Raw genomic sequence first — 20,351 nt, 5'->3', positions numbered from 1 at the left:
CTCCTGACCCCGGTGATCTGTATGTTACCCACTCCTGACCCCTACACTCTGTATGTTACCCACTCCTGACCCCTACACTCTATATGTTACACACTCCTGACTCCTACACTCTGTATGTTACTCACTCCTAACCCTAGCACTCTGTATGTTACTCACCCCTGCACTCTATATTTTACCCACTCCTGACCCCTACGCTCTGCATGTTACTTACTCCTGACCCCTACACTCTGTATATTACCCACTCCTGACCCCTACACTCTATATATTACCCACTCCTGACCCCTACACTCTGTATGTTACTCACTCCTAACCCTAGCACTCTGTATGTTACTCACCCCTGCACTCTATATTTTACCCGCTCCTGACCCCTACGCTCTGCATGTTACCCACTCCTGACCCCTACACTCTGTATATTACCCACTCCTGACCCCTACACTCTATATATTACCCACTCCTGACCCCTACACTCTGTATGTTACCCACTCCTGACCCCTACAATCAGTATGTTACTCACTCCTGACCCCTGCACTCTGTATGTTACTCACTCCTGACCCCTATACTCTGTATGTTACCCACTCCTGACCCCTACACTCTGTATGTTTCTCACTCCTGACCCCTGCACTGTTACCCACTCCTGACCCCTACAATCTGTATGTTACCCACTCCTGACCCCTACACTCTGTGTGTTACTCACTCCTGACCTCTGCACTCTGTGTTACCCACTCTTGACCCCTACAATCTGTATGTTACCCACTCCTGACCCCTACACTGATTATGTTATCCACTCCTGACCCCTACACTCAGTATATTACCCACTGCTGACCCCTACACTCATTATGTTATCCACTCCTGACCCCTATACTCTGTATGTTACTCACTACTGACCCCTGCACTCTATGTTACTCACTCCTGACCCCTACACTCTGTGTTACCCACTCCTGACCCCTACACTCAGTATGTTACCCATTCCTGACCCCTACACTCAGTATGTTATCCACTCCTGACCCCTACAATCTCTATGTTATCCACTCCTGACCCCTACACTCTGTGTTACCCACTCCTGACCCCTACACTCAGTATGTTACCCACTCCTGACCCCTACACTCATTATGTTATCCACTCCTGACCCCTACAATCTCTATGTTATCCACTCCTGACCCCTACACTCTGTGTTACCCACTCCTGACCCCTACACTCATTATGTTATCCACTCCTGACCCCTACAATCTCTATGTTACTCACTCCTGCACTCTATATGTTACCCACTTCTGACCCCTGCGTTCTGTATGTTACCCATTCCTGACCCCTACAATCTGTATGTTACCCACTCCTGACCCCTACAATCTGTATGTTACTTATTCCTGACCCCTGCACTCTGTGTTACCCACTCCTGAGCCTTACAATGTGTATGTTACCCACTCCTAACCCCTACACGCTGTATATTACCCACTTTAAAGGGATGAGGTGGCAACTCTACTCCCGACCCCTGTGGAGTGAACTGTGTACATTACATACTCCTGACTCCTGCGCTCTGTATGCTACATACTGTTCACCTCTATGCTCTGTAGAGGGGTTGCCTGTCAGGTTAGGTAGGTTATGAGGGGTCTAAATGATGTAAAACAGTGGCCCTGAGAGGGTGTAATAAGCAACCCAACCCCCCTCCATTCCATATCCCTAGTGTGAACTTCGCACATTTGTGTAGGAGTAGAGCCTGAGGTATGTACAATGTTCCTCCACACACTATATGTGTTCTATCCTCGTCCATCCATCTCCACCCCGTCCTCTCCTCCTCATTTCCCGCGCTCTCCTCGCCCTATACTATAGCACGCCAGAGGACCGGACAGACATCTCCTGCCCTGGCCTGCGGTCACATGATCGGCCCTGGCCGGCTCCGAGATCTCGCGGAGTCCTGAGGTAGCCGTGAGCAGGAAATCTCGCGGGATCCGGCGGGAGGACAAGTTGAGGGAATATGGCGACGTCTCATCTTTTAAAGGTAGGGAGCACTCCTCCTCCATGGCTAGTGACCGCGTCCTGCGGGCGGGGGGCGCATGTTTTCCTCCGCTACGCAGCGAGGCCCGGGCTCTGTCCCCACACACACAGCGCTGCTTTATGGTGGCCTCCGCTATCCGTCACCGGCTCCAGTACCGGGAGAGTCCATGGCTGGATCCCCGGCCCCCCACTGGAGCTGTCAGTCTGTCACCGGCAACACCGACGTAGAACCGGACTCCATCACTGACCTACAGAGCCCTGTCACTGATATCCGACACTGATACATCTACAACACTGAAATATGGATCTAACACTGACATCACACACTGATATATGATCAATAACACTGATATCACACACTGATATATGATCTATAACACTGACATCACACACTGATGTATGATCAATAACACTGATATCACACACTGATATATGATCTATAACACTGACATCACACACTGATATATGATCACACACTGATATATGACCAATAACACTGATATCACACAATGATATATGATCTATAACACTGACATCACACAATGATATATGATCTATAACACTGACATCACACAATGATATATGATCTATAACACTGACATCACACAATGATATATGATCTATAACACTGACATCACACAATGATATATGATCTATAACACTGACATCACACACTGATATATGATCAATAACACTGATATATAACACTGATATCACACACACTGATATATGATCTATAACACTGATATCACACACACTGATATATGGATCTATAACACTGACATCACACACTGATATATGATCTATAACACTGATATTACACACACTGATATATGGATCTATAACACTGATATCACACACACTGATATATGGATCTATAACACTGATATCACACACTGATATATGATCTATAACACTGACATCACACACTGATATATGATCACACACTGATATATGACCAATAACACTGATATCACACAATGATATATGATCTATAACACTGACATCACACACACTGATATATGATCTATAACACTGATATCACACACTGATATATGATCTATAACACTGACATCACACAATGATATATGATCTATAACACTGACATCACACACTGATATATGATCAATAACACTGATATATAACACTGATATCACACACACTGATATATGATCTATAACACTGATATCACACACACTGATATATGGATCTATAACACTGACATCACACACTGATATATGATCTATAACACTGATATTACACACACTGATATATGGATCTATAACACTGATATCACACACACTGATATATGGATCTATAACACTGATATCACACACACTGATATATGGATCTATAACACTGATATCACACACACTGATATATGGATCTATAACACTGATATCACACACACTGATATATGGATCTATAACGCTGACATCACACACTGATATATGATCTATAACACTGATATCACACACACTGATATATGGATCTATAACACTGATATCACACACACTGATATATGATCTATAACACTGATATCACACACACTGATATATGATCTATAACACTGATATCACACACACTGATATATGATCTATAACACTGATATCACACACACACTGATATATGGATCTATAACACTGATATCACACACACTGATATATGATCTATAACACTGATATCACACACACACTGATATATGGATCTATAACGCTGACATCACACACACACTGATATATGGATCTATAACGCTGACATCACACACTGATATATGATCTATAACACTGATATCACACACACTGATATATGGATCTATAACACTGATATCACACACACTGATATATGATCTATAAAACTGATATCACACACACTGATATATGATCTATAACACTGATATCACACACACTGATATATGATCTATAACACTGATATCACACACACACTGATATATGGATCTATAACACTGATATCACACACACTGATATATGGATCTATAACGCTGACATCACACACACACTGATATATGGATCTATAACACTGATATCACACACACTGATATATGGATCTATAACGCTGACATCACACACTGATATATGATCTATAACACTGATATCACACACACTGATATATGATCTATAACACTGATATCACACACACTGATATATGACCTATAACACTGATATCACACACACACTGATATATGATCTATAACACTGACATCACACACTGATATATGATCAATAACACTGATATATAACACTGATATATGATCTATAACACTGACATCACACACTGATATATGATCTAAAACACAGAAATATGGATCTATAACACTGACATCACACACTGATACACTATATTACCAAAAGTATTGGGACACCTGCCTGTACACGCACATGAACGTTAATGGCATCCCAGTCTTAGTCCATAGGGTTCAATATTGAGTTGGCCCACTCTAACACTAAAATAAAAATAAATGACCGGTTGGTGCTCCAGCACGCAGCCTGTGATTGACTGCCTTGGCTCTGTTCCTTTGTGAATGGGGCGGGGGGGTGCCCTTTCCCTCCAATCAGCTCCTAGTTCTCCTCACTGAGCTCTGCGGAGTGAAACTTCAACTCTTCTTTCTGACAGCTCAGACAAGCTTTATAAATTCTGCATTTTCATTGGCTGTGGAGAAGAGATGGCTGCAGATAGACAGGTACAACTTATGTAGCAGGATTTTTTTAATCTCTGTCTATCACCTGAGTATAGTCCCTTCATTGAGTGTATGTAAGGGCTTTCAACCACTTTAAGGGAGAAGTTCAGGGTTTAAAAAAATAAAATCTATAATGGCCTCTATGCTGCAGCTGTCCTATGTCAGCTGTAAGACCGAGCGATCACATGGCCACTGATTGCTCAGTTCTCGGTCTGCTCAGAGTGGAAAGCAGTGACTGAAAACAGAGCGCAGGGCAACACTCATTAACGTGCCTATAGCATTTGTGACGTGTTTTTGAAGCATTAAAAAAAGCATGAAGAAAGCTTGTTAAACACCCATGAGAGTGTCTTTCTAGTGGGAAGTGATGCAGAGGAAATGATGTGATTTGAGGTGTGGTTAGGCGGGGTGAGAGCGGACATTTTTGTGAATTTGCTACATGGATGGATTCCTATACTTCTCTTTGGCACTTGGCTTAGTCCAGCTCAAGATGATCATGGAAAGAGGAAAAAGAGGGGGATGTGGCGTCGCTATAAGCTGCTTCCTGTAGTCTATTGACATGTACACACTATAAGAAAATTGGGCGAACATTTTCATCCGGGGAACGATCGTATGATTTTCTGATGGTGTGTACACAACTTTCGGCAGCCGATTCCAACCTACTGAACAAAAATTTCTATCGGGACAAACTCCAAAATCTTTCTCATCAGGGAACAGAATGAACGATTTTCGTTTAAAGTGTTCTGTTTTAAAACTATTTTCGTATGAGAAATATCAGATACAGGAGACTGCACATGATCAGAAACAACAACAAAAAGCTTTTGTCATACAAGAATTTTCATACATTATTTCTGTCATTCCGACTTGATGTGAAACATTGAGGAAAACCCGCCGATCGTTCACCCGTTTTTTCTCATAGTGTGTACGGGGCATAACAGAGACGTTCCAAAGGGGCATTTCCTTACTCCTTTACCACAAATTGCGGGCGCACTCCAAAAGTTCTTTGATTATACCGGAATAAATATGTACATGTTTGATGCCCTTCTTGAAATTGTTAGACCTCCACTGATGAGAGCTACAACTGATATGAGGCGTCCTGTGTCACCAGAAGAATGTCTCCTTTTAACTTTGCACTAATTCACATCTCCGAATTCTCTTTATTGCCATTTCTGAAGACAATTACCCCATCAAGTCCCCCACCTTGGTTAACCACTTAAAGTCAAATGATGTACTTGATTTGGCGTTTAAGTGGTTGTACCAAGATGATGCCTGCAGCTACAGGCATCATCCCGGTATCATTTTTAAAGCTAGCAGCCGGCTTTTATGTAAAAGCCATCCTAGCAGCTAATTAGCTGGTGGATTGCTTTTACAGGCGGAGGCTCCACCTGTGCCTCTCTGGGATCTCCTGTCCCGGTGGCGACCCGGGAATGAAAGCTGGTAATCCTGCCAGCTTACAACAGAGATCGTGGAGGACCGGAAGATCCCCGATGATCTCTGTGGTATAGGAAATAGAAATGACATCACTTCTGGTTTCCCAGATGTAAACAGCGCCAGTTTGTTAAGCATCTGAACATATCGATTTTGGTGTGATCAGATGCTTTTAGGACAGAGGAGACATCTGAGGTCTAATTGACCCCATATCTCTCCATAATAATTACCTGTCACTGCCTAATGCTGTCACAAGGGATGTTTACATTCCTTGTAACAGCAATAAAAGTGATAAAAATAAATTAAAAATTAAACCGTGTAAAAAAAAAAAAATATATATATATATATATATATATATTTATAATATTGTTTTTTAAAGCGCCCCCATGCTTGTACACAAAGGCGAATGCATGCTTTGGTCCTGCAGGCATAAGTAAACAACGATTGCAACCCACGTGTGAGGTATTGCCATGAACGTCAGAGTGAGGGCAATAATTCTAGCACCAGATTTCTATTGTAACTCTAAACTGGTAACCTGTAAAGGCTTTTAAAGTAGCGCCTATGGCGACGTAGTTTGTTGCCATTCCACGAGCGCACATTTTAAGTGTGACATGTTGGGTATCTATTTACTCGGCATAACACCAACTTTTATATTTTATGGAAAAATAAGTTATTTTGTGTTTGTGGGCAATAAAATTAATTAAAATGTATTTTTCCTAAAAATTTGCGTTTAAAAAAAAAACTGCTGCACAAATGCCTTGTGACATAAAAAAATTGCAAAACCCACCATTTTATTCTCTAGGGCCTCTGCTAAAAATAATATAAATAAATAAATATATAATGTGTATATGTGTGTGTGTGTATATTTCATGTAGTAATTTTATATATATATATATATATATATATATATATATATATATATATATATATATATATATATTAAATGTATGGGGGTTCAATGTAATTTTCTAACAAAAAATAAAAATTTTTACTTGTGTCTGAAAAAGGCCTGGTCTTCAAGTGGTTAAAGTAAAGTTCCACCTTAACGCTTGCTACGTTTAAACATGTTACCACCCCCCATTACTTATCCTGGCTGACCTGTGTAAAAAAAAAAAAAAAAAAGACATATATATTTACCCATTTTTCGTCCACTTTGGTCCAGTCACATGGTCCAACAGCTCTGGCTGCCCTGCATCAGTGGGAGGCAGCTGCAGGGAAGAGGAGAGCGCATCAATAATGACTGGGACATGGGAGGCTATGGGTGATGTCATAGCTCCCCAAAATTTCCAGCTGTTGTCAAGTGCTCCCTTCTCTCCCCTGCAGCTCACTGACATGGGATCACATGACTTGACTGAAACAGACTAAAAAAGGCAAATATACGCATCTTTCTTACACAGAATAGGCAGCAAGAGGGGGAAGGGAGCATTTTAAGTACCGGTATATTTAGAGTTAGGCTAGAATTCAACTCTAATGCCCTGTACACACGGTCATATTTTCCGATGGAAAATGTGTGATAGGACCTTGTTGTCGGAAATGCCGACCGTGTGTAGGCTCCATCGCACATTTTCCATAGGAATTTCCGACACACAAAGTTTGAGAGCAGGCTATAAAATTTTCCGACAACAAAATCCGTTGTTGGAAATTCCGATCGTGTGTACACAAATCCGACGCACAAAGTGCCACGCATGCTCAGAATAAATTAAGAGACGAAAGCTATTGGCTACTGCCCCGTTTATAGTCCCAACGTATGTGTTTTACGTCACCGCGTTCAGGACGATCGGATTTTCCGACAACTTTGTGTGAACGTGTGTATGCAAGATAAGTTTGAGCCAACATCCGTCGGAAAAAATCCATGGATTTTGTTGTCGAAATGTCCGATCAATGTCCGACCGTGTGTATGGGGCATAAGGCTCCGTTCACATCTCTGCGTTCCGAAATTGCGTGAAGTATCGCCGTAGTAGAAATTGTGTGCAGTATTTGCAATAGCGGCAAATCGTGGGATGCCCGTGTGTTCCTGGTATGTTGTCTGTCGATTTCAATAGCACCCCAAGCGCGTTGCGATTTTCCCACGATTCGTTGGGTGACAATCGCGGTAAAAACGTGCGAACAGAATCACGGGACGCCTGTCGCGCAAAAGAAGTACATGAGCTTCTTTTGGGCGACAGGCGTCCCGTGATTATAATTGCGCGATTTTACAATGGTGGCCCCCATACGCATAGATGAGAACAGAGCCTAAGGCCTCATGCACATTGGACGTTTTTACAGCTGCTGTTTTTGGCTTCAGACGTTTTCTTTTTTTTTTTTTTGCAGCCAATAAACTCCCCCTCATGTTATTCTATGTGTCCATGCACACATTGGCTATTATCAGCAGTTTTCAGCTGGGTCGTTTTCTGGCAGGAAACAAAAAAAAACAGAACTAGTGAGTTTTAGAGGTGTTTTTCAGCTGTAAAAATGCCCTAAGTCTAAAAAAAAAAAAAAAAAAGTTAAAAACCGCTGAAAAACATGGCTATTTGACGTTTATCAGCCATAGGCTTTTGTGGGAGTATAGTTTTGCCAAAAAAAGCTAAAAAACACTACAACTGAAAAACGCTACTGCAAAAATGCTGAAAAACTCATTCTACAACTAATGCTACTGGCATTTTTATAATATCAGTAATATCCGGTGTGCATGAGGCCTTAATAGCTGAATTATTTTTTATATAACTAGTCTAAGTCCTGAAATTTGCATTTATTTGTAGTTGGAATTAAAATGGAATAGTTAACACTTTTTTTTTCAAAATCTTTTTATTGAGGATTTAAAAGAGTAAGATTCAAACGGAGCCTAATGGGCATACCCAGGTTTGGAACATAGAGCTGAACACAGCTTAGAACAAACAATAACACTAGTGCCTAAACTGGCACGGTACCCTACTGCGCATGAGCGAAGCGTTCTGCGCTTTCTAATTGACACGGTGGCAAAGGAAGTAGTAGGGGGGGCCATACTTCTGAGGGATGGCGCTGTCTCCTGAAGGGGGACCTGTCAAAAAATGTGGCATTGGTGCCAAAATGTGTCATTGGTGTGTGTGTGTGTGGGGGGGGGGGGGTTGGGGGCAAAAAAGTGGAGGTTCCACTTTTGGGTGGAACTCTGCTTTAAGGACTCCTGCAAAATAAAACCTCCTGCTTCTCATAAAAATAACAGGTGTGGCTCATACCGTATGTTTCACTCATATCACAAACTCCGGGGACAGGCTACTTAGTCAGAAAGATCGGGGTCTGCGTTAGTGGAAGGGGCTTCAATCCAGATGTCCCACACTTTGTGGAACCTTTTAGGGCATCCTCTCGACAAGTAGGTGACCTTATATAGGGTCAGAGTAGAACTGACCATATTTTTCCATATCACTAGGGTGGGGGAAAGATGGAGGTTTCCATTAAAGAAGAATCAATTTCCTCGCGTAGAACAATAACAGCCCAATTAGAGTTCTGGAGGCTCGGCAGGTGGCTTTACCAGACCTTATATACAGACCACTGTAAGCGGTATCTAAATAAGTGGTCATTGTGTGGATAAACGATACCACCTCTGCCCAGAATGTGCAGATACAGGGGTATTGCCCAAAGATGTGCATGAAATCTGCTGGGTCCATGAGCATCAAGGATGGTTAACACTTTAAACCAGTCAGACGCTATAGCATTGCACAGTGTTGTTGGTCTAACACTGGAAGCTTGCTGACAGGATAAGATATCATAGTCACCCCATGTCATTGTTGTGCTGTTTGTTCATGTCACTTGCCAGTGATGGTCTGTCTTGCTAGTTCACCCCCAACCCTTTATACTCACCATTATTGTACTGCTTGTTGCAAAATACCCCTCGCTTCCTAGTACAGGGAGGTCTGACTTGCAGCTCACACAAGATTTGGAAACCTTGATCCAAGGGAGGGACAGAGCAGCAGGAGAGTGAGGTGAACATTAGATAGAGGATGGACAAGAGGAGTGCAAGTACTCTGGAGAAAAGTGAAAGCAAGGGCTCAGCTATGCTGTCTGGATTGCAACACTAGCTGTGCAGAGTTGCAAGTTAGGTTGCACATGTATTTTCTAAACTGAGAACGGAGCAGTCTGATGGCAGCTTTGTTGTAAATGGTCTGTTTAGTACTCATTGTAAGGTTGTAGTTTGATGCAATGCTGCCCTCATAGCTGATGTACTAAATTATGAACTAGGTGAACAACAAGGTTGTTATGCAGGTAAAAGGTTTCCTGGCATCCTTTACATTGGGGTCTCTTCTGGCTTCCAGAACACTCAGAATTTGAAGCTGAGAAAGGCTGTTTCTGCTTCCTTCTCTCCCAAAGAAAGTTGCCAGTTGTTGAGCTCTTTGGGTGTTGCAGGGGATCTGGATCAGTAAAATGGCAGAATCTAAGAGCATAACATGATATTGGAGACTGGAAGTTCAGTTTTACAGTGAAAACCATGGGGAGAATAAGTGAGTTGAAGACCATACCAATTACAGTCATAACCAGTTCAGTTTAACCCCTTGGCTCCTTCACCATACAGTTGTTGAGCCTATATGCAGTATGTCAAATACACACCGAGAGGTGGCTGATGCCGCTTACACACGAGCGGACTTCTCGTCGGACTGAACCCCAAAGGACTTTTCGACGGAGTTCCGACGAAACCGACTTGCCTACACACGATCACACCAAATTGCAATAGTTTCGAACGTGATGACGTACGACCGAACTAGAAAAGGAACTTTAATAGCCAATAGCTGCCCTTGCATCGTTTTCGGTCCGTCGGACTAGCATACAGACGAACGTTTTTTTCGATAGGAATTGAGTGCGTCGGAAAGATTTGAAACATGCTCTGTTTCTAAGGTCCGTCAGATTTTTTGACAGAAAAGGTCTGATGAAGCCCACACACGATCAGAATGTTCGACGGATTTGTTCCGTCGGACCTTTTCTGGCGGAAAGTCCGGTCGTGTGTACGCGGCATAAGTGTCTCGCATTCCCTTTTCTATGGAGGAAAGGGAACAAGGCGTTTGTAATGCAGTTGCTGGTGTGAGCTGAGGTATACACAATGCCAATGTTCTGATTACAGCACATCACACTGTTTTACTTTTTCTTCCTTTTTTTTTTCCCGACTTTACTGGAATGACACAAAATGTCATTTCATTCATGTTTATTTACTGCAGTGTGTTGCAATGCGATGTATTGTAGACATGTTGTGGTGAAAAAACCGTACTAGTGTATTACTTTTTTTAGCACACACCACCACAACGCAGTGTTGTGAACTGAACAATTAGGACATAGGACATTTTGCTTTGTCCATGTTTTGGGACTGTGTTGGGCACAAGAGTGGCCAATGCAGCCCAATGTACCTGGAGTGAACGCATATACACTACTTCTGTTCAGTGGCTGAAGGAATATATATATATATATATATATATATATATATATATATTTGAAGCTGAGAAAGGCTCTCTGACCCCATCCTACACTCTCTAACCCACACCTACGCCCTATCTCCTTGCTCCCCTTTTCCTCTAAACTCCTTGAACGCCTGGTTTACAACCAACTGAGTGACCACCTCATTAGAAACAACCTTCTTGATCCCCTTCAATCTGGATTTCGCCCTCAACACTCCACAGAAACTGCTCTTTTAAAACTCACAAATGACCTACTAACTGCAAAAACCAATGGACACTATTCTGTACTCCTACTTCTGGATCTTTCTGGATCTGGAGCTGCCTTTGACACGGTTGACCACCCCCTCCTCCTCAAAAAACTTTACTCCCTCGGTCTCCGTGACTGTGCTCTTCAGTGGCTCTCATCCTACCTATCCCAACGCACCTTCAGTGTCACTTACAATTCTACTTCCTCCACTCCTCTTCCCTTCTCTGTCGGGGTCCCCCAAGGTTCTGTTCTTGGACCTCTTTTATTTTCAATCTACACCTCTTCCCTGGGTCAGCTGATAGCCTCTCACGGCTTTCAATATCATTTCTATGCTGATGACACACAAATCTATCTCTCCACCCCTTAACTCACTCCATCAGTCTCCTCACGCATCACTAACTTAATAACCGACATCTGTATGGATGTCACACCACTTCCTCAAACTCAACTTGTCCAAAACCGAGCTTATAATATTTCCTCCCCCACGTGCCTCTTCCCCTGACTTCTCTGTCAAGAGCAATGGCAAAACCATCCACCCGTCCCCACATGTCAGGGTGCTAGGTGTTATCCTGGATTCTGAACTCTCCTTTCGGCCCCACATCCAATCACTTTCCAAAGCTTGCCGCCTCAACCTCCGCAACATCTCTAAAATACATCCCTTTCTAACCAGTGAAACCACAAAGCTCCTGATTCACTCCCTGGTTATCTCTCGCCTTGACTATTGCAACTCACTCCTCATTGGCTTACCTTTAAATAGACTATCCCCCCTTCAGTCCATCATGAATGCGGCTGCCAGACTCATTCACCTTACAAATCGCTCAGTGTCTGCTACCCCTCTCTGCCAATCCCTCTATTGGCTACCACTCTCCCAACGAATTAAATTCAAAATACTAACAATAAGTTACAAAGCCATCCACAACTCTGCCCCCAGCTACATCACTAACCTAGTCTCAAACTACCAACCTAATCGCCATCTCCGTTCCTCCCAAGACCTCCTGCTCCCTAGCTCCCTCATCACCTCCTCCCATATCCGCCTCCAGGACTTCTCCCGAGCCTCACCCATCCTCTGGAATTCCCTACCCCAATCTGTCAGACTGTCTCCAAATTTTTCCACTTTTAGGCAATCCCTGAAAACTTTCCTCTTCAGAGAAGCCTATCCTGCCTCCATCTAACAACTGCACTATTTTCTCCATTAGCTCATCCCCTACAGCTATTACCCTTTTGTATAACTTGACCCTCCCTCCTAGATTAGATATTGTACTTGTACTCTGCCCTAATGTTGTAAAGCGCTGCGTAAACTGTCGGCGCTATATAAATCCTGTATAATAATAATAATAATAAATAATATACACAATGGTCAATGAGACTTGTGTGTGTGTGTGTACCTATCTCATGGGTTCCTTTCTAGTTTTTTATACTGTTGTTAGCATTACTTTTGAAAGTCCATCCAGGAAAGAAGGAAAACCCAACAGGATTTTTCTGAGGTATGTGTGGCATTTTGCCAGTCTCTTTGCTTAAGCCTCATTGACCTGCGTTCTACACATAGTTTCAGTGTTGCTTGTCTAAATCCTTCTCTGTTAGGGCAAGCAAGTCACTGGTATAAAAATACAGGATTTGTGTGCTAAATATGAATTAGCTGTTTTTTTAGTTATGCATGCTACAGTTTCCCCGTATAGAAAGTATCCCCCACACCCTTGGTCTGTGAGATTTCTCTTGATTCTTGTCACAGGTAGGAAGTAAGAGGAATTCTCTTCCAAGCGAGGTAAAATTCCCTTTTTTTACAGTTGTTACTGGAATAGATTTCCATTATGGAAGGTTTCCCCTTACTACATTTGACAACTCAACAGGCATGTTTTTTTTTGTTTTGTATTTTTAAAACAAACATTTAATACTTTCCTGCTCTGTGTAGTGGTTTTGCACAGAGCAGCCCTGATCCTCTTCTTCTCGAGTACCCCGCCGGCACTGCAGGCCCAGTGCCACCAGAGCAAGCAGCTTACTGTGGGGGCACCCAAGCAGGCTTGCTCCCGAGCCGCTGCTCTGCGTGTTCAATCACACACACATCCGCAGATCGGCCCCACTCCCTCTCTCTTCTCATTGACTTACTGGCTGTGATTAACAGCAGCAGGAGCCAATGGGTCCTGCTCCTGTCTCAGCCAATGAGGAGGGAGAGTCCCTCTGGATTGAGATGGGGCTCAGGTAAGTATTAGGGGGGCTGCTGCACACAGAAGGTTTTTTACCTTCATGCATAGAATGCATGAAGGTAAAAAGCCTTGAGCCTTTAGAACCATTTTAACCCCCCACCCGTAGTCTTCCTTGAACACATCATATGTTCCAGGAGGCTGCAGAACCAGTTCAACAGTGCCATGCAATCTCGTGCACAGCAGTAAGGAGAACCAGCTGCAGGAAGATAGCACTAAATCCCCGGCATCGGTAAGTACCTGATTTGTTTACCACTTCCCGACCGTGCTACAGCCCAATGATGGCTCAGCGAGGTCGGCCAGTTATCGGAGGGTGTCTTATGATGTGCACCCGCTGTGGTACGCTCTGTGATCGCTGTTTTCTTAGGACACAGCTGATCGGGGTGAAGGGCCAATCACAGTGACCCTTTACTACATGATCAGCTGTATCCAATCACAGCTGATCACGATGTAACCACAAGCTGGTTATTGGCATTCTTTTCCTCATGCTGACATCATGGAGAGAGCCGGCAGCTGGCTTCTGTGAAAGGGTCATCTACACTGATTATCACTGTCCTGATTATCAGTGCAGCCACAACAGTGCCCATCAGTGGGTACAGTGTTGCATGACCGCGCAATTGCCATTCAAATTGTGACAGCGCTGAAATCTGAAAATTAGCCTGGGCACAAAGGGGGTAAAAGTGCCCAGTAGGCAAGTGGTTAAAAAGTCATTTAATATTTGTAGCTGTTGACTTTTAATTTAAAAGTGAAGTTCCTCTTTAAGTTTCCCTCAGGTTTGTACTTCAAATTTGTATCTGGTTGTAAGGTATACTCCCCAGTACTGTCATCAGTTGTATTTAGAATTTCAAAAGCCTCCTCTTTTTATTTTTTTTTTGCAGTAGCTGTTCTGGTTCCTGATCAGAGTTGGCAATCAGGACATAGTTCTGGCTGACAATGGTACAAAATGACACTGTACTGGTGTGGCCAGTGATCAGGAACATGCAGTGTGGATTTAAAGACTAAATGTGTCCCATTTAAAGGGTAACTCCACATTCATGGGAAATAACAAATATAAAAAAGAATATAGTATCCAATTGTGACACAAGTCATTTTGTAAATGAATGTTACTAAAAATTGCCCATTGGTTTGGAATAAATAAAAATGACCTTTTCCTTTTCAATTTGCAGCTCTGTAATTGTCTGTAAAATGCAATGCAATGTGGCTACCTGGAGGTGTTCTGTACACAGATGGTGAATGGAACACCCCCCAGAAATGTCATTTCCTGCTTGTGTGATTTATGTTTGTGAAATTAATGCGCTAACCAAAGTTAAAGAAATATGTGGAAACAGTGTAGCGCTATAAACCATCATAAAAGCAACATGTTGTACAGTGCATTGAAAATTATGTAAACATGAAATGTTGGTATATAAAGAAAGTGCAAAGTCCAGTGGCTGTAGCCAGTGATTTATTGAGTCACCAATATAGTGAGTTCATAAAGGCAAATAGGCCACAAATAAAGAGGACTTTGAATCCACTCTTAGAAAAAAACACTTTTGGTAGTGAGATGAAGTAAGACTGGCCGATGTAACACCAGGGATAGTGTATCCTATACCCAGGGAATATAGATGAATACTCTTACCGGACAGGGTGGACTCACATGCCAGCGGCAGTGGGTCAATCGAGCTTATGGTGACCAAAGCCTGGAACTCCAATGCTGTGCTCTGGAACACCCACGGGACAGGATGGAACTGGAACCCGGTTGCGGAATGATCCAGATGTAGGTAGTAGATATAAAAGTACTCTCAACCCAACCAATATGGGGATAGTGAAAGACAAAAAGGCTCCATATGGTGCAGGTCAAAAAAGCGTATTTATTATAAAAAGTACATACATCAAGTCACAGATGTGTACAAAAAATGTGATCACAAGGATAAAAGCAATGTGGGTCGCTGTAGAATGCAAACCCGACTCATTTCTTCCCAATGTACTTCAACTGGGGCATGGCTTGAATTTCAGGCGATTCAGATAGAATTGGCAGAAGTTTGAGCTGTTTATGGGACTCTTTATTCTTGGGTTCACACTTATGCGGTTGGTGCGGCTTGCATTTGCGCGAGCAAAGCAGCCTATTCATTTAAATGGGCTGCTGTACGTGTGGGAAATGCAGGAAAAAGTTCCCTGCATCTTTTTAAATTGCAGCCCTATGCATTTTCAGTAGGGATGCGCCGATATATTGGCCACCGAAAACCAGCGGGCAAAAATAGGGTTATCAGTGTTTTGTCAATAGAAAAAGAGGTGCCAATAATGGTATGCTTCGTCCCATTGACTCAATGCAAAATCACATCCCATTGACTTCAATGCAAAAACGTCCCCTATTGACTGTAACACAAAACCCCTTCCCGTTGACTTTGATGCAAAACTGCTTTCCTTTGCCTTTAATGCTAAAACACCCCTTATTGACTGCAATGCAAAATTGCATCCCATTGACTTCACTGCAAAAATGACAGCCACAATTAAGTTAAATAATTAAACAAAAATTTTAAAAACTGCCCGTTTCGGTTTTCAGCCAAGTGCATTCTGAATTTTCGATTTCGGCACTGGAATTTTCGTTTCGGTGCACCACTAATTTTCAGATTCCTGCAAGTGCCATTAAGAATCAATGGCACCCCCTGCATGTCTGCTAACAAAAAAAAAAACCAGTACGTTTGGGTGCGGGAATTAATGCGATTTACATGCGTACCCACAGGAACCTAGCCTAAGTAGATCTAGTTGCTGGACATAGTGTTCCCAACTAAACTGTACTAACATTGACTTCAGTCATAAAACTGATGATTGTATTTTTACTTTCACCAGCACTAGGTAATGTATTAATACAGCAGAAGTTCTAGTTCTGGCATTGGACCTTACACAAGAGCTGTTCAATTAACACACTCAGAAGCTGGCATTGCGGCTGATGCATCTAATCCAAAAAAATAAACAAACAAAAAACCTTAGCTAACCAAGTCGAACAATCTAATACAGAAGCCGTGGTGGGCATAACGAATGAAGGAGCAATTATTTTGCTTATACAATGCCATTCCAAAGTACCTCTGTTATTCCAGCTACACAATAACACGGTGGAACTCACTGTTGGCTTCAATGTACCTAATAACACATGGTATATCATGAGTCTTGACTAGAGGTCGACCGATATATCGGCCGATATTTGGTGTTTTTTACTTAATCGGCATCGGCCGATTGTGCTGATAAAAAAGGCCGATTGTAACTTCAGCGCGACTTGCAAATGACGTCTATAATAGAAGTCAATGCAAGTTGCCTGAAGTCCTCTGTGAAGGGACTTCTCTCCTCTCTGGGCAGCCTGCCGAGTCTGATAAAAGAACCTGAAGAGATACAATGTTTACACTTATCAATGAGCTGGACTCTGTGTGTAGAAGTTCTCAGTTTAACCATTTAAAGACTAAATCTTTTCTGACACTTGTTGCTTACAAGTAAAAATCCTGTATTTTCTGCTAGAAAATCACTTAGAACCCCCAAACATTTTATATATATATATTTTTTAGCAGAGACCCTAGGGAATAAAATAGCGGTAGTTGGAATATTTTATGTCACACGGTATAGTTTTTTTTAAATCTAAATTATACATACAAGTGAACTGATTTGAGGTTTGTTTTGTTTAATAAATGTTTAAATGTAAAAAAATTTCTGTATCACTTATTACTTAAGGTTGGTTTCACACTGGATCGGGCAGGCGTTGACGGTAAAATGCTGCTAGCTTTAGCGGCGCTTTACCGTCATTTTAGCGGCGCTATTCGGCTGCTAGTGGGGCGCTTATATCCCAGCTAGCGGCCGAGGAAGGGGTTAAATGCGCCGCTGAAGCGCCGCTGCTGAAGCGATTTGCAGGCACTTCGGTAGCGGTGTGCATTCATTTCAATGGGCAGGAGTGGTGGAGGAGCCGTATACACCGCTCCAAAGATGCAGCTTGCAGGACTTTTTTTTTAACATCCTGCCAGCGCATCGCCTCAGTGTGAAAGCACTCGGGCTTTCACACTGAGACTGCAGGTGAGCCGTTTTGCAGGCACTTTACAGGCACTATTTTTAGCCCAAAAGCGCCTGAAAAACGCCCCAGTGTGAAAGGGGTCTAACTGTTAGATTTTATGAGATGAAGGGAAAAAAATAAAAAAATAAAAAACAAAATCAGCCTAATATATCGGCCCCAAAAAATCGACATTTCAACTTCACACTTTCGTTCATGAAAAGGAATTTTTAAATAGTGAATGCTGTAAATTACATCCCAGATCACCCCAATTTCTGCACCTTCACATAACTCCAATTCCTGCAGCTTCACACCTCAGTTCATCCCAATTCTTGCACCTTCACATCTCAGATCACCCCAAATCCTACACCTTCACACCTCAGATCACTACAATCCCTGCACCTTCGCACCTTATTGAACCTTCTACATCTCAGATCACCACTAATTCCTGCACCTTCACGCTTCAGATTAACCCCAATTCCTACACCTTCACACCCCAGATCAGCCCCAATTCTTGCACCTTCACACCCCAGATCAGCCCCAATTTCTGCACCTTCGCACCTCAGATCAGTCCCAATTCCTGCATAATCAGATTTCAGATCAACCCCAATTCCTACACTTTTACATCTCATAACAGCCCCAATTCCTGCACCTTCACACCTCAGAACAGCCCCAATTCCTGCACCTTCACACCTCAGAACAGCCCCAATTCCTGCACCTTCACACCTCAGAACAGCCCCAATTCCTGCACCTTCACACCTCAGATCAGCCCCAATTCCTGCACCTTCAAACCCCAGATCAGCCCCAATTCCTGTACCATCACACTTCAGATCAGCCCCAATTCTTGCACCTTCACACCCCAGATCAGCTCCAATTTCTGCACCTTCGCACCTCGGATCGGCCCCAATTCCTGCACCATCAGATTTCAGATCAACCCCAATTACTGCACGTTCACATCTCCGATCACCCCAATTTCTGCTCAGCCCCCAATCCTGCACCATCACACCTCAGATCAGCCCCAATTCTTGCACCTTCATACCCCAGATCAGCCCCAATTTCTGCACCTTCACATCCCAGATCAGACCCAATTCCTGCTCCATCAACCCCCAGATCTCCCAAATTCCTACACCTTCGCGCTTTAGATTCACCCCAATTCCTGCTTCTTCACACCTCAGATCAGCTTCAATTCCTGCACCTTCAGACCCCAGATAAACTCAATTTCCTGCACTCTCTGATCCCAGATCATTCCCAATTTCTGCATCTTCACACCACATATCAGCCCCAATTACTGCACCTGTGCCCACTAGCTAACATGGTTCAGCAGTGCAGGGGGCAGGATGCAGCAGGGCATAGCACAGTGTTCAGCAGGGCAGAGGAGTGGGGTAGTGTATAGGAGTCAGAGGTCAGCGGAGCAGTGTACAGGGGTCAGCGAGACAGAGGATGGGGTTAGAGGACCGAGGTCAGCGGGGCAGTGTACAGGGGTCAGTGGGGGGCATCTTTTCGTGTGACAACACTGAAGAAATGACACTTTGCTACAATGTAAAGTAGTGAGTGTACAACTTGTATAACAGTGTAAATTTGCTGTCCCCTCAAAATAACTCAACACACAGCCATTAATGTATAAACCGCTGGCAACAAAAGTGAGCAGCTAGTGTCTGGGAAGACACTTTCCACCATGCAAGTGTGCAGCAGGCTTGACACTGGTACCCTTCTCTACTCCAGGGTCCCACCTAAGTTACCTCTCTACTCCAAAAGTTATGGGGTTACTGATTTTAGGGCTGCAGTTTATCAATTATTTGGCCAATTATTGTATTAAATCATATAATTACAGACCAGTGGGAATTACAGACCAGTTAGCCTAACATCAATGGTATGCAAGCTCTTGGAGGGGATGATAAGGGACTATATACAAGATTTTAGTAATGAGAACGGTATCATTAGCAGTAATCAGCATGGATTCATGAAGAGTCTTTCTTGCTAAACCAATCTATTAATCTATGAGGAGGTGAGTTGCCATCTAGATAAAGGAAGGCCCGTAGACGTGGTGTATCTGGATTTTGCAAAAGCATTTGATACAGTTCCCCATAAACGTTTACTGTACAAAGTAAGGTCCGTTGGCATGGACCATAGGGTGAGTACATGGATTGAAAACTGGCTACAAGAGCGAGTTCAGAGGGTGGTGCTAAGTGGGGAGTACTCTGAATGGTCAGGGGTGGGTAGTGGGGTCCCCCCCAGGGTTCTGTGCTGGGACCAATCCTATTTAATTTGTTCATAAACGACCTGAAGGATGGTGTAAACAGTTCAATCTCTGTATTTGTGGACGATACTAAGCTAAGCAGGGCAATAACTTCTCTGCAGGATGTGAAAACCTTGCAAATCTGAACAAATTAAT

General features: G+C 43.0%; 1 protein-coding gene across 1 annotated transcript in view; it reads left to right on the top strand.

The window, feature by feature from the left end:
* The first annotated feature begins 1,853 nt into the window (after window positions 1–1,853).
* Window positions 1,854–20,351, top strand: part of CUL5 (cullin 5) — a 128,714-nt gene continuing 110,216 nt past the window's right edge. The window contains 1 exon segment of the mRNA XM_073613504.1: window positions 1,854–1,993. Within this exon segment, the coding sequence (XP_073469605.1) occupies window positions 1,970–1,993 (24 nt within the window). The 5' untranslated portion in view covers window positions 1,854–1,969.

The sequence above is a fragment of the Aquarana catesbeiana genome, linkage group LG02 (genome assembly GCF_042186555.1).
Source record: "Aquarana catesbeiana isolate 2022-GZ linkage group LG02, ASM4218655v1, whole genome shotgun sequence".
NCBI classification, from domain to species: domain Eukaryota; kingdom Metazoa; phylum Chordata; class Amphibia; order Anura; family Ranidae; genus Aquarana; species Aquarana catesbeiana.
Note: the sequence above shows the minus strand (reverse complement) of the source record. Positions and strands in the feature narration are given on the sequence as shown.